General features: G+C 40.1%; 1 protein-coding gene across 4 annotated transcripts in view; it reads right to left on the bottom strand.

Moving 5' to 3' along the window:
- The window catches only part of DLC1 (DLC1 Rho GTPase activating protein), a 401,280-nt gene that overhangs the window by 157,916 nt on the left and 228,246 nt on the right, over window positions 1-15,118 (bottom strand). The window contains exon 1 of one of the 4 annotated variants that reach the window (XM_087856461.1): window positions 13,333-13,601. The exons of 2 other annotated variants lie outside the window; for them this stretch is intronic. In XM_087856461.1, coding sequence (XP_087712587.1) covers window positions 13,333-13,471 — 139 coding nt within the window. In that variant the 5' untranslated portion in view covers window positions 13,472-13,601. Of the gene's footprint in view, window positions 1-13,332; window positions 13,602-15,118 lie in introns of those variants that run through there. One more of the 4 variants, XM_045810852.2, reaches the window with a different exon arrangement.

Raw genomic sequence — 15,118 nt, 5'->3', positions numbered from 1 at the left:
TGGTGTTTTATTATTCAGTTAAAATATTTTTAAGTCAGAATAAGAAGAAAAATCTGGAACAAGGAAAAGAAAGCACGTACACACAAGGACAAATTATGCATTGTGAACTTATTAAACTCAGTATCTCACTTAAGTACAAAATGAGTAAAGTAAAAGAGCAGATAATCACAAAGAAGTTTGAGAGTTGGGGGTAAGTGTGGGTTGGTGGTAGGGATTAATCACGTAAGGCCATGAAGGTTCACTCGGGGAAACTTTACACAGCAAAGTGGGAGTCATGCTCAGGGTCACAGAAATAAAAACATTTTCTGTGAACTGGCCTCACAAGAACGGGAGCTTGGAATGTGTGTGGCGGTGGCTGAGAAAGTGGGTGTGTGGCTGGGATTCAACTGTCCTCGTCTCTAAGAGGGCAATATCAGCAGGCGGCAGTTTGCCCTCACCTCCCTGGTAATGCCCTTCCCAAACTATGTTTTCTTTTCTTCCTTTCATCTTTTCTTTTTTTTAAAAATTAAATGTTTATTTCCCCCTTTCCCAGACCCTTAAACTTGGCTCTGATGCGCCGGCTAATCCTTGGGGTATGTGCAGAGGGGCCGGTCCCGGACTGTTGTTATTGTCTTAAATGGTGCAAAAGGCATTTACAATAGATTTTCAGGCACCATTTTGAAATAATTTTTCTGAAGTTTACCCTCTATGTTTATCTTCGGTTGTGCAATGATTATGCTGTGCCAAAGAGCTTTGGCTAGAAACACAGTCTTGTGTTCTAAGTCATCAATGTACAAAAGTGATCACTGAAGGACTAAAGAAAAACATTTCTTTATCTTCCCTTTGTACCCTACCGAAAACAAAAATAAAAAAAGAGAAATAATGAAGCTTAAAATTACGCACAAACTGTTGCATATAGATTGGAATTGGTTACTGAATGTACATCTCACAAATTTATAATACCCTAAGTATAAAATTTCCAGTGTTACTCTCACAGTATTGCTGTATGTTCCGCCTGCATACAAAAGCCAAGAGTAAGGCAGACACTCTGGGTTGTCTTGTCATCCTTCTACATCCTCCAACCTGGTGCTCCTGGCTGCAGGCATGTTTTGATGGTGTTTGGTTAGACGTGGTCTGTGGCCCCAGCATAAAGGAAGGGCCCAGTTTCCCCCTGTGACTCAGTGGCACAGTACTTTACTCTGGTGGATTCTGGCTCTTAAAAAAGCCCTCTGCAGGGGCACCTGGGTGGCTCAGTTGGCTGAGCATCTGACTCTTGGTTTTGGCTCAGGTCATGATCTCATGGGTCATGAGATCCAGCCCCATGTGGGGCTCTGTGCTCAGCAGGGAGTCTGCTTGAGATTCTCTCTCCCTCTCCCTCTGCCTCTCCCCCCTGCTCTCTCTCTCTCTCTAAAATAAATAAATACATTTAAGAAAAAGCCCACTGTATAGTTTCAATACAATTAATAACTCTTAGAATATGATAACCAACCCCTGTAAAATAAAACTTGAGAAGACCTGATATTCTTCCCATCCCCACATTCCTGTGGGTTTGGTCCTATCATCTCTCTTCCCTGTCCCCACTGGTTTGTCATCTCATCTGTCCACCCATGTGCTACACATGAGTCAACATGCATGTGTTAATTTCATTCAGCTGGAATTCACTAAATGAAATTCTAGCTTCTTGTAATAGCACAAAGGAAAGATATTTCTACTGCAGTCTGAAATTACATGTTCAAACTTGTTTTCATCAGTGAAAAATTATAGTCCAAAGACTGTCTTATCAGAGTTGAAAAACAATATGTTTGATGACATCCTTCTCTACCCGAGATGGGCTTCATTTTAAAAAGTTTTATTTTAAATACAGCATATTGTAAGGTAGATTAGGAATGTTCTTACTCATCTAGTTTTTTTTTTTTTCTGCCAGATGTTTATGTTGGTGAGAAACCAATAACACTGTCTAGACCTCTAGGATATAGTAATCAAGCATGACTGGAAAACATTCAGAGGTCACACTTCAATCTGGACCCACAACATCCTGCTATTCAAAACCAGATTAGAGATGATGGATCATGATAAACAGAACCACACTGAATGCTGAGTCAGTGATCTGAGTTGTCTGCAAAAAGCTAACTATGTCACAAAAAATCTATAACATAAAACAAAGTCTAGACATCATTAAATGTGCTGTACTCCCACCTCCACCCCAAGTTGTCAACAACCAGATGCTACCTTATGACTCTTACATCAGCATCCTGTAAATCAGGAATCCTCAATCTTTTATGGAGGAGTTCCTTGAAGTGATGACTTCCTGAGACGTGTGTGTGTGTGTGAAATTGCCTAGATGTGCTCATGCAAATAAATGCCCTAAAAAGACAGAGAAAGAAGAGAGAGAAAAGTGATATTTATATGGTGTTAGGATGCTCAGAGATCACCAAGTAAGACTGTACCAAGCAATAATATGCCATGTTTTTTTTTTTACTATGTCTTGGTGGTTTTGCCTAGAAGTCATTAATTTGTTTTTCTTCAGAGTGTTTCAGTTCTTGACTGAAATAATTGACTGATTGGAGATTCCTGCTACGGAAGATCAAAACTGACGCCTCTCTGTCATGACCCCAAATTCAACACTAAGATATTTTTACTGTCAAACAATCAGGAGTCAGGGTCAGAGTCCCGGCAAATCATAAAAATGTCTTCTTCTCAGTCTCCACTTCCTGGCTACCACTCGCAAGTCCTTATTGAACTTCTGGTCTGGAACACAGTTTAGTTACATTGAATACAAGATGTAGGTCAATGACTGCCTCCGAGACGGCAAACCTTACTGCTTCCTAAGGTAAACTGCAGTAAAGGCATAGTGGAGTACTTTATGTTTTTGTTTTATTTTTTCAATTTTTATTCAGTGGAGGGAGCAGCCAGGTGAGTCAGTTACTAGTGTAAGAATTTCTTTAAACATTGAGGAACATCCAAATAACTTACCTGGGCGAATGGACCAATGCTACTACGCAAAACAATTTTAGTCTGCAATACCTGTGTTTACCTTCACACCACCTTCCTGGCATGTATATGCACACACACATCACTGCTATCATATCCTTATAGCAGCAAAGAGGCTTTTTTCTGCAAAGATTTAAATGCTTTGGTTTCCATGAGCAATAGTGAAAAAGCGGTAATTATGACTTTAAAAGCCAGCTGTGTCAAGGAAATTTTCACTTAAAAATAATGTTCACTGGAGTACAAATGAGCATGACTGACAAGGTACAGAAAAGAGAGTGCTGATAAAATAGTGTGGATATCCTTTTGTTATAATGCACTTGGAAGAAGTAAATTCACGCTGCAGAGAGGAGAGGGGGAGAGAGGGAGGGAAGGGCAGTATTGACTGGTTGAGCAAGTACTATACGACACATGTCAAATCAGGCCTTAGAATCTTGTTTTCTCTGTAGGTCACTTTTCCCTGCCAAATAGACTCTAGACTACTGAAGTCCACATAGTTTTTATCTTTGTGTCTTTTCTACCACCTAGCATTCTGTCTTTCACATAGTGAGGGCACAATCAATATTAGCTAATTTGTAGTTAATAAAAGATTATGCCCATTCAGTACAAAACCCCTCTTTGTTACTTTTTGCGTCAGTGGATGGATGTTTTGTCTGCCTTCATGACTGTTCAGTGTCTGAACTATGTCCCATACTTTCTCTGTTTCTAAGCCCCTTATTTGAAGGTGAAACATTCATTCTAAAAAATTTCCCTGCTTTCTTTTATCCTTCAGCCTCTCTACCCGGCTACGCTAAAGAAGCCAAAATTAACTAGATTCTTTGGAATTACTAGTGGAATGACTACTTATTTTCCTAAGAGAAAATAAGGCCATGATACATGAACATATTGTCAATATTCAAAATATGCTTTAATTAAAAATGTGAAAGCTAATAAAAGCAGTATTAATGCAAATTGATACCTTCTTCAGTAATTTTCTCATTGATTTCATTAATATCGCCATTGAATAGATGATAATTAATTTTCAAACTACTGAAAACAATCTAGGATGTCATCGATCCAAAGTGGATTGGAATTTTTAAAGATCATCTTATATATGGAGCTTCATTATGATTATATACTTAATCCTTGAATTCTATCATCCAACTATTTTTCTGCTCAGTGTGGCATAATTTTGGTTACTGGTAAACATTTAATAATATAATAATTATGTCATATTTTTAATATGACTCACCCATCATTATTTTTCTTTTCCTTTAAAAATGCAATATGACTCTCTCTCTTAAAATTATGATGGAAAGAAAACATGTTCTGACTTCCAGTTTGGAAGAAATTCTGTGGAAACACAAAAGCCTTGGGACAATCTATTTCAGTTCTATAGCCCCATGTATTTTGAAATCTGAGAGTAATCTCCATAAATTGAGACATTTAAAGTATACCTTTCAAATCCCTGAATCAGTCAAGAGCACCCTATTTTAGCCAGTGACATATTTTAGACTTAGGGTACTTAAACTTTGGAAAAAGGTCAACATCTCGTCTTTAAAAAATGATTAAATGTATGGCTCCACGGTACTTTGGAAGTCATGAGTCTTTGTCCCTAGAAGGAGAATGGCCAGTTCCCTAGGGAAGATGGTCTAACTTGCCTGTTCCTTCTCTGCAGAGAAGCTCTCCCCTGGATGGGCACCCTGCTGATTCCTTATGCCTACAACTTATTCTCTGCTCATGAGGGGAGCTGGATCCAAAGGGACCAGCACAGCAGTTTAAACTGGTAGTTCTCAACCTTTGTACTCATGTCCCGTCCCTCTCACCCATGCTTTCCTTCTCTATTTTCAGCATTTTGTACTATGAAAACAATAAATAGATCAAGTATATTTTTAAAAGCTATATAAGCTCTTTCTGATACTGTCCCTAACAGGTATGTCTCCTCTCTTCCTGAGAATCACTGGTTTAAAGAACAAATCACTGATGAGTTTTAGACATGTCTCAGCGTCCAAGAGACACTGTGTATTTCTTCCTTACTACAACAGAGTTCACTTTACCCTGTAGGTCTTCTCTTAAATTCAAAGGTAGAATTCAGGTGTTATTCATGGCTGGCAGGCAAGGACCAAGTCTGCCTTGTTTGTCAACCATTATCTAGCACAGTGTTTTGCATACAATAGGCTCTCAATAAATACTTGTGAGTTTAATTAATAATGACTGACAGATTTGGATGTTTCTGAGTTTTGTCCAAGGACACTCACTAATAGATTTTTAAGGTATTACCAAAAAATACGTAAATGGGAATAAAAATAGTAGTGAATACCTCTCAGGATTATTTTTTAAAAAATATTTTATTTATTTAAATGAGAGAGAGATAGAGAGAGCAAGAGAGAGAACACGAGCAGGAGGAGCAGCAGAGGCAGAAGGAGAAGCAGACTCCCCACTGAGCAGGAAGCCCGATGAAGGGCTTGATCCCAGGGTCCTGGGATCATGACCTGAACTGAAGGCAGATGCTTAACTGACTGAGCCACCCAGACACCCCTCTCAGGATTATTTTAAAGATTAAATGAGAAAATGCCTTTAGAGCTTTCAGCCTAGCTTTTGGCACTTAGTAGGCACTCAAATGACAACTAATTACTGTCATTATATTATTTGTCATAAAGAATGCATCCAAATGACAATGACCACCTACTGCCAAGTGCCACATTTATTTCATAGTTGATTCCCAATCTTTGGCTGTGCCTGAGAAGTGTTAACAAGAGCACTACAGTCATGAATCGAATTATTAAGGGGATAGATAACTTTGGTCTTTGGTTAACTTTAGTTAAATCTTCATCAATAATTCCAAGCACATGCTTCAAAAGTATCAGATGTTGTTCTCAAGCAATAAGGAAGGCACACAGAAGAAGTGCAAATTCGTCATCATTATCGTACATAAACAATTCCAGCATGAACCTTCTGGACAGTATATCCTCTTTCTTCAAGAATGACAGATTACAGAAGACACACAGATGGCCAACAGGTACATGAAAAGATGCTCAACATCACTAATCACCAGGGAAATGAAAATCAAAACCACAATGAGATATCACCTCATACCTGTTAAAGTGGCTAGAATCAAAAAGGCAAGAAAAAATTAGTGTTGGTGAGAATGTGGAGAAAAGGGAACCTTCATGCATTGTTGGTGGGAATGTAAATTGGTGCAGTCATTATAGAAAACAGTATGGAGCTTCCTCAAAAAATTAAAAATAGAAATACCATATGATCCAGTAATTCCACAACAGGGTATTTACCCAAAGAAAATGAAAAACACTAATTTGAAAAGACATACGCACCCCTAGGTTTACTGCAGCATTATTTACAATAGCCAAGATATGGAAGCAACCCAAGTGTCCATCCATACATAAATGGATAAAGAAAATGTGGCATATATATATATATATGGAAATATTACTTAGCCATAGAAAAGGATAAGATCTTGCCATTTGAGACAGTATGGATGGACCTAGATGGTATTATGCTAAGTGAAATAAGTCAGAGAAAGACAAATACCATATGATTTCTTTTATATGTGTAATCTAAAAAACAAAACAAATGAATAAACAAATAAAAGACGGAAATAGACCCATAAATACAGAAAACAATCTAATGGCTGCCAGAGGGGTGGGGACAGGGCAATCGGCAGAATGGGTGAAGGGGAGTGGGAGGTACAGGCTTCCAGTTACGCAATAAGTAAGTAACGGGGAGAAAAGGTACAGCATAGGGAATAGAGTCAGAGGTGCTGTAACAGCACTGTATGGTGACAGATGGGAACTACGCTTGTGCTGAGCACAGCATTGCACAGAGTTGCTGAATCACTATATTGTACACCTGAAACTAAAGTAACAATGTGTGTCAGCTATACTTCAATAAAAAATGATAGATTATTATTAAAAGCAAGGGACTATAATCAGAAATTGGAAAACATATACAAAAACAAGTTTAACTTCAATCTGTACCTTAATTAATTCCTCTGGAATAGAGAACTTGCAGTTCCTTTAAATCAAGTTTTGGCTTCAAGATATAGCTTCAGATCCTTAGCATACCTGTGACTAATTAAACTATCTCTTCTACCACGCCTTTAACTTCGGACACATTTTGTTATTGTAATTATAAGGACCCTTGGCAAAATACACAGACAGCTTATACATACTATTTTAAATGAAGAAAGTTGCAGAGGTTTTGCTCCAGAAAGGGAGGTGGCCAAATTTCCCTTTCAAGCGGCAGCCTTGACATTTAGCATACTTTTTCCCATACCAGAGCTGCGCCACGTGCTTGAAACCGCAGCCTGCTGGTGCCGGTGCTCTTTTCCATGTTTGGCTCCATCTATATAGCAATTTTCAAAGCAGGTTCCAACTTGCTTGGGGAGACTTTCAGATATTGTATATGTAGCTTGACAAAGTCATATGCAAGGTCTGATTTCTTCACCAATGTGCAAAAACAGCTATTCTCATGAGTCATTGCGTTCTGGAATTCAACAAGGTCTGCACAGAAGTCATCTGATTTTTCTTTGTTTTTTTCTTCCAGAGGTACAGAAATAAATTCCATTTGGCACTGATATTTTACCTTTTATTTTCTATTTTTGGACTGGTTGAACTATTTTTCCCAAAAGGCTTAGACAAATTATAGTGGTGTCATGCTAGCAGGGTGAAGCTTCTACGGATGTAGGGCATGCATAAAGAGAAGAGGGGTTATAACCACGAAACTGATGAAGTACTTTACTATGTGCCACTGACTCTTCTAAGTACTCTACACACTAGCTCAATCAACCTTTGAAACAATTTTATGACATAAGTACTATGATCAGCCTCTTTATATTGGTAAGAAAGAATGACTTGCCCAAAGCTCTCCAGTGCAAGAGCCAGGATTCAAACCTGCAAGTCTGATGTCACAGGCAGCTCTCTTAGCCAATACGCTACATTCTCTCTCATCAAAGCTGACCTCGACATCAACATGCTCCTCTTTTATTGAAAGCGTAATATGTAATACAACAGATACGTGCTACATCTACCCTCCAGAAATGTGATAGGGTCTCATGAAGCACCATTAGTGGTTGTCCCTCAGACCCTTTCAAATGTTACATAGTATTGCATCCATCCAGGGAAGCCTTTGTTTACTGGAGGAGTCTGCATATTTTGACGCATATATCATTCTTGGTTAAAAGGCATTATATATGCCCTTACTTGCTTTTCACTGTGAACCAATGAGCAGAAGACAGTTCACCGGAGTCAGTGTTTGTGGTTTCTCATCATGGGAAGTGGGCCAGAATTCCTGATGCCCCATTGAATTGAGAGCCAAAGTACTACAGAGCATGTCAAACATTCGTTTTGCTAGTGAATTACAGACCTGGTCAGCAGAAATAGTAAAACTCTGTTTCACAAAAGACAGAAGATACCAAACACTCAACAGAATACCCCCAGGGGATCCAACCTAATGTAGATACTTGAATTTATTCTATGTGCATTGAATCTGAGTTGGACTGAGATTTGTCTAAATTTTCCTGCCTTCTTCCTAGACAATTCAGTTTTCTTTCTTCTTTAAAATGTTTAGCTATGGAAGTAGGGATCCATGTCCCACAACAGGCTGAGGCTTTTACATTTTTTCCCATTATAGGTCATGTTTCTCTAATAGAATAGATTGAGTACTTTTTAAACAATCAGTGGGTTTTACACTATATAAGCTGTGCTTACCTTATGAGATGCCATTAAATAAAGGCTCATATTTAATTTCTTCCTGGTTTATTTAATCCATTCCACTTTGCAAACTGATGAAAGCTACTGTACATGTGTGTAGTCAGGGTTTTGCCTTTCTTTTAGCCTCTCCATCTCTTTCTAGTCCGAATGTCAGTGTCTTTTATTTTTCCTTAGAGGTGGTCTAACTGGTACATCAGTCCACACTTGCTTGCAGAGCTTTGCTGAACATACATCAACGAATTCCAGACCTTTCATATATGAGAGCCCAGATCTCAGTCTATGAGAATGACTGACTGGAAGTACTCAGAAGGCAAAGTATAGATAAAGCAGGGATTCTTAATCTAGGGTCTACCAATGGAATTCAGAGTGTCTATGAACTTGGATGAGGACAAATTTCACTTTTTATTGTCACAAAACTCTAACTGGAATTTAGCATTTCTTCCAATTATGAATGTCCACAAACTGCCACCTCCCCCTGCCTCACACACAATGGTATTTATTAGCTGTCCCTGTGACTTTGTCACCGGTAGAAACCAGACTTCGCCATAGCTTATTAGAGTCGATGCAGATATCACAAAATATCATTTATACTCATTCCTATTCCACAGTTTGGGGAGTTAACAAACCTGCTCCAGATCACACGATTGTGGTTTTGTACAATCAACATTCACAGATGTTCATGTGACATCGTTGCTGGCCCCATTCAGCCACCAAACAGTCAAGCTGAAAGTCTGCACATTGCTGACCTAGATATGGATGTTGCTCCCCAGTATTCTATCTATAATGGTTGGTGACAAGGAGATGAATCAAAGAGTACTGTACAGTTCAATGATCTTTTCCTAGCTAGCAACAGCACTCTGCACACTGGTATCCTTACAAAATATTTAATTGATATTTACCTCCCTATATTTTAAACATCATAGTCTATTATACAATTCATTCATTTTCTGTTACTATACCACAATTTTGTGTTGGGAATACCTTGATAACTATATGGCACTATAATTGATTTCCTTCATAATTCTATGTATTTTATTTATACAGCAAAAAATATTTTTTTTGAGAAGTGATCTGCAGGCTTCCCCAGAATGCTAAAAAGATCCATTAGCAGAAAAAAAGGCTAAGAAGCCCTACTTGAGAGGATTAAAGGGCAACAGGTTTTCGGGAATGAAATATATCCTGAAGCCAAGAAGTCTGTGTACCCAAAGGGAGGGAGGAGGCAGCAGAGAAGCTGTGAGGGGCACGGAAGAGGTTGACGATGGATACACAGTTTGTCCAGAGAAGGGCTGTCTACCTTACCCATCACCCACTGTTACCCTCAATGTTGTAATTCCTTGAAAACTAGATGCCATCCTCTGCTTTTATTTATTTTTATTTTTATAAAAGATTTTATTTTTATTTTGGTGGGAGGAGGAGCACAGGGAGAGGGAGAGAGAGAATCTCAAGCAGACTCCCTGCTGAGCACAGAGTGCAACACAGGGCTTGATCCCAGGACCTTGAGATCATGACCTGAGCCAAAACCAAGAGTCAGACCCTTAACCAACTGAGCCACTCAGGAGCCCGCATCTTTTGCTTTTAAGAAAGAGACTGTGTACCTGTGGGTTTGGGAATAATGTTCAGTGAGAGAAAAGGAGTAAGAGAAATCCTGTGGGTTGTGGTTGGGCAGAAAAAGGCAATTCCGTGTAAAGGAGGATACAATTAAGCCGGTCGGTTCCATCACTCCTTACAAGTTGAAGGTCTTTTCTTAGCAGCGATTCTGTATTTTGTTTACACAAGGACAGGGATCCTTAAAAATAACAGGCAGAATCCCTGTTTTATATATAAGAGATTTTAAGGTAAAGTAATGTAAATGATGGTTTTCACACATGACATCATTTGGGGTAGAGTAACTAGGAACTGTTATGTAGAGCTTGTGTATTTGTGTGGGTGACACAGAGGGAGACACACACACACATACATGCACACAGAGAGAGAGAGAGAGAGAGAGAAATTGATTCAGAGAGAAAATACCAAACAAGGAAACTTAAAACTTTGTCTCATGGCCAAACACGTTAAACCTCTGGAAGAAACTGAAATCTCAGATTAGTGTTTGAGAGACTTGATGAAAGTCATCAAAGTAATGCTCATCATGAAATTAACACTTCAGGTAGTATTAAAAAAGTATTTTCCTGGGGCACCTGGGTAGCTCAGTTATTAAGCGTCTGCCTTCGGTCAGGGCCTGATTCCAGGGTCCTTGGATCAAGCCCCACGCTGGGCTCCCTGCTCCGCTGGGAGCCTGCTTCTTCCTCTCCCACTCCCCCTGCTTGTGTTCCTTCTCTTGCTGGCTATCTCCCTTTCTGTCAAATAAATAAATAAAATATTATTAAAAAAAAAAAGAAGAAGTATTTTCCACAGAGGCTTCAAAATACTTGTTTACCTGTCACTTCATTAATTTCACAACATGAAGTGAAGCAGGAGATTTGGACTTGGTACTACTCTCCACTCTGCAACAGAGGGCGGAGTGGTATGATATACATTAAAGACTATATCTGGTGTTTAGAGAAGGGACTTTTTGTGGATAACTCACAGCTATTATTTAGCCTTTGGTCCGGAGGAAGGTAGGGTGCAGAGAAGTTTGAGGAGAAGGAGAAAAGTAAGTGCTCTTGAGATCTGGATGTGCACCAAATTGGTCTTCTTCTGACAAACAGTGATTGAGCTCTGAGCTGTGTGCCAAGCACAGGGGAGGCATGAAAAGGGTCCAAGTCCCCAGTCATGAGTCAGTTGTGGTAGCCAAAATTCTTTCAAATTTAGTACCTGGATTCTCTACTGTGTGAATTACCTAATAGGTCATACTCATCTTAGAAAAACTGGGCAGTATAAAGAATTTCTTTCTTCAGTGGACATGGAGCAGGTAAAATCCTATTTGCTATTAGAATTGTGGAAATGTTTGACTTTCATCACATATAAAAAGTAACTATTTTTCTTTAAGTGTTTTTCATTCGATGCTACATTTTTTACCCCATATACATTATGTGTGTGTGTGTGTGTGTGTGTACAAATGACAAGGCAGAGACAGCAACTTTCCAGGGATAATATCCTTATTCTAGGAGGTTAACAGCTGTCAAAAACTCATCATTTATGAAAATATAAGGGGAATCCTGGGAAGCAGGAATGTTTCACTTAGTCTACTCTCATGTTAAAATACCAAACCACAAGATATTTTTGTGTTGTCTTTAATGAGACATTATTTGTGGAACCTCTCCACTTGTGACAATGCATTTGTCAAATAAGACAACAATGGAAGATCTACTTTTTTTTTTTTAAAGGCCAACCAATTATAGTTGTGGATTTTATATTCCTATATCTTATTTCTTAAACTTTCTGTGGCCAATTGCAAACTGTTATCACTAGAGAATACAGCTTAAAAAAAACTTGTTAGAATGTTGGATTTCTTTAAGGTATCATATTTATTCAAAAGCCATAATAAAATGGCTAAATTTAAAATATTGTGCTCTCTCTCCCCTACTTTATGATTAGACTTGACATTGTTTACCCTGTCCTGTACTGGGCAATATTGTTTAGTTTAACAAAGAGAATGATTTTCATGAGCATTTAGGACAAGCTTATAGCCTACGAGGGGCTATACCTAGCATGTTATCTTCATAATCTGTTAATCACAATCACAACCCTTAAAACTCTCCCGCTTCAAGTCATGTCGGGACTATTACGTGAAATTCGAAGGACCTTTTATCAAGAACACACAGCACAGAGATCCCTTCACACGTGGAGGCCACTTGTAATATTTTTAACAATTCAGAACTCCACACAGACTATGAAAAGCAACTGGATTAACCAAATAGGTTAAGAAAATATCATCTCTGACCCATTCACATCGATGACATAAATACAGAGACTCACAGAGCAAACAAGAAGAAGCCATGAAACAGGACTAGGATACTTTTCTTGAATTCAGAGAGATTATTTCATCACGAGATACTACTTTATATCAATTTATATTCTTAATACCAGGATCAGGCAGAAGTTGTTTCTTTAGTGTACCCCTTAAAACACCCCCTGCCATTTGGTTGCTGTCACATGAGCCCTAGTGAGTCTGAATTGCACCACTGTATTTATGTTTTATTATATTTCAAACGCCTGCCTCTAGCATACCTGACACCCTCTTGGAACTCGGAGCAGCTCCAGGCAGCCAGAGGAAATACCAGCAGGCTTTCACTGGGCAGCGATTACTCCACTGACACGCAGCCCTTCCAGCCCCCTCTCCAGCAGAGACCAGGCCCCCTGGGGCCAGAGCAGCCCCACCGCGGACCCCACCAGCACAACGGACCTCGATGCTTCTGCCCCAGGCTGCTCATCACCACCCATTTCCTGACTCAAAAGGACCTTGCTTTTCTTTTCAGGGTTAAAAAAAACCACACACCTCTCATAAAACCTTATCTAGAAATAATCAGACCAGAACCCAGAGGGGCATTAGAGGGGAAAAAAAAATCCCAGAAACCTTTAACTACTAGAGGAAGGAGATGGAAAGCACTGCCATGACAGTGATGAACTTTATCCAGCCGATGAGATCATTAATTATCCGAGTTAATATCTGCGTCTGTGCACTGAATTGTTTTCCTTTTAATACCGGTCATCCCTCCCTCCCCCTCTCGCCCCTCACCTGCCAGCCTTCTGTCTCTTGTGTTTTTCCAAATAACATCCAGGGCTCTAGCCGTGGAGTCTCGGATGTGATCGCTAAAGGACCTCCGGAGAGGGGCTCTCAGGGGCCGAGCCATCACGTGGGCCTCGGGGTCCCCCATCCACGCGCAAGGGACTTCAGCGCAGCCCCGGCGCCGCGACCATGCCGGCCTCCTCCTGCCGCCGCTGTCCTTCGCCGGCTGCCGGCTGTCGCTCTGCCGGGCGGCCGGGCTGCGTGCGCGCCGGGCCCGGGGGCGAGCCGCGAGCGAGCCCTGCGCCCTCAGGATCCCGGCATTGCGGCTCGCACTGCGGCCCGGGAAGCGCCGACTGCAGGCGGCCTCCTGGACGGCCGCCAAGCGCGCGCGGCTGCCACATCTGGAAAGGCTTACAAATGAGCCAGCGACACACTCGCGCAGCGCTCGGGCTGCCTTCTTGGCTATCTAGATGATTCTAGCTTCCTGTGTAATCCAATAACTTGACTTGGTACAAGCTCGGCCGTTCGTCTATTTAATAACTTGTCTCCTTCCCTGGCAAGCCAGGTTAACCTTGCACCTTTGAAGGAAAGGCAGAGCGGGAGGCAAAAAAGGGAGGGAGGAAGGGAGGGAGACGAGGGGTGGCAGGTAGGGTTCTCTTCGACTTTCAAGGTAAATTCTCATTCACATTTGCATTTGATGAACTCATTTGTGTTTTATTAACTCCTGGTTTTAGATGTCATGGTTCATGACAGAGAAAGTTCAACCTTCAGCTGTGGGTGAGGGAAGGAAGCTACATATGGCTGGCTGTAGTGAGCATCCCACAGATCAGTCTGGATTTTCTCTGGGAAATGGATACCTGAGTTTTAAAGGAAACACTAATGACCTCCTCATATCTCCCTTCTAACTACACTTCTACTTACTTTAAGTGGTTTAATCAAATAATTCTAGGTTTTGCCTCTAAATAAGGTTCAAATGTCCCCTGGTTTTGAGAATCTTTTAGTTCCAAGTTAAGCAAACTTCATCATTATAACTGCACATCAAAAACTCTCTCCCAAAGAGTAAAAAAACTGCCAAGCACCATGCAATCAAAATATGGCCCAAATGCTTCTTTTACAAGATCTGTTTTTTGAGTTTCTAAAATGCCGAATAAATCTATTTCCTTGCCAATGAATTTGGCTGATTTTCTGCTTTTTAATGCAGTATTAATCCTCTCCTCTCTCACTCTCCCTTAAATGCCATCTTTTAACTTTCAAGGTTTGGCATGGAGGCTTACTATTGGCATCACGATAGTATCTCAGGGCCAGTTCATAACCTCTGCGAAATTGGAAAATGCTGTAAAAGCACTTCGTAAATTGCAAGGTACCATGTGAATACTAATTATTATCATAATTATTTTTATACATGAAATCCTTGTCAACCCACACTGATCTCCTAAGTCCCCAAATTTCTACAGCATGCAACTGCTTTCTCATCAACTTTGACAACTCAATTATACAAAGGATGATAATTAAAATAGGAACTTGTGCTCATGAGTTATAACTAACACTTGTGCATTGCTTATTAGTAACCCACATGTCTTCACTCATATTGTCCCCAAACTGTTAAAGCTCATGAGTCTCTCCAACTGAGAATGTGCATCTCGATATTGTCTTCTTTGCCTTATCATTGGGCTGGGCATAGATCAGGAGATAACAAGTACTAACTGCTGAGGTATGCGGACCTCTGCGCCCCGTGGGAGCCAATCCTGAGGGAAAATTCTCCATTAAAAAAAATCTCAAAATATTTGATTGCCTA

The sequence above is a fragment of the Ursus americanus genome, chromosome 27, assembly GCF_024610735.1.
Source record: "Ursus americanus isolate L20-20 chromosome 27, mUrsAme1.1.p, whole genome shotgun sequence".
Lineage (NCBI taxonomy): Eukaryota > Metazoa > Chordata > Mammalia > Carnivora > Ursidae > Ursus > Ursus americanus.
Note: the sequence above shows the minus strand (reverse complement) of the source record. Positions and strands in the feature narration are given on the sequence as shown.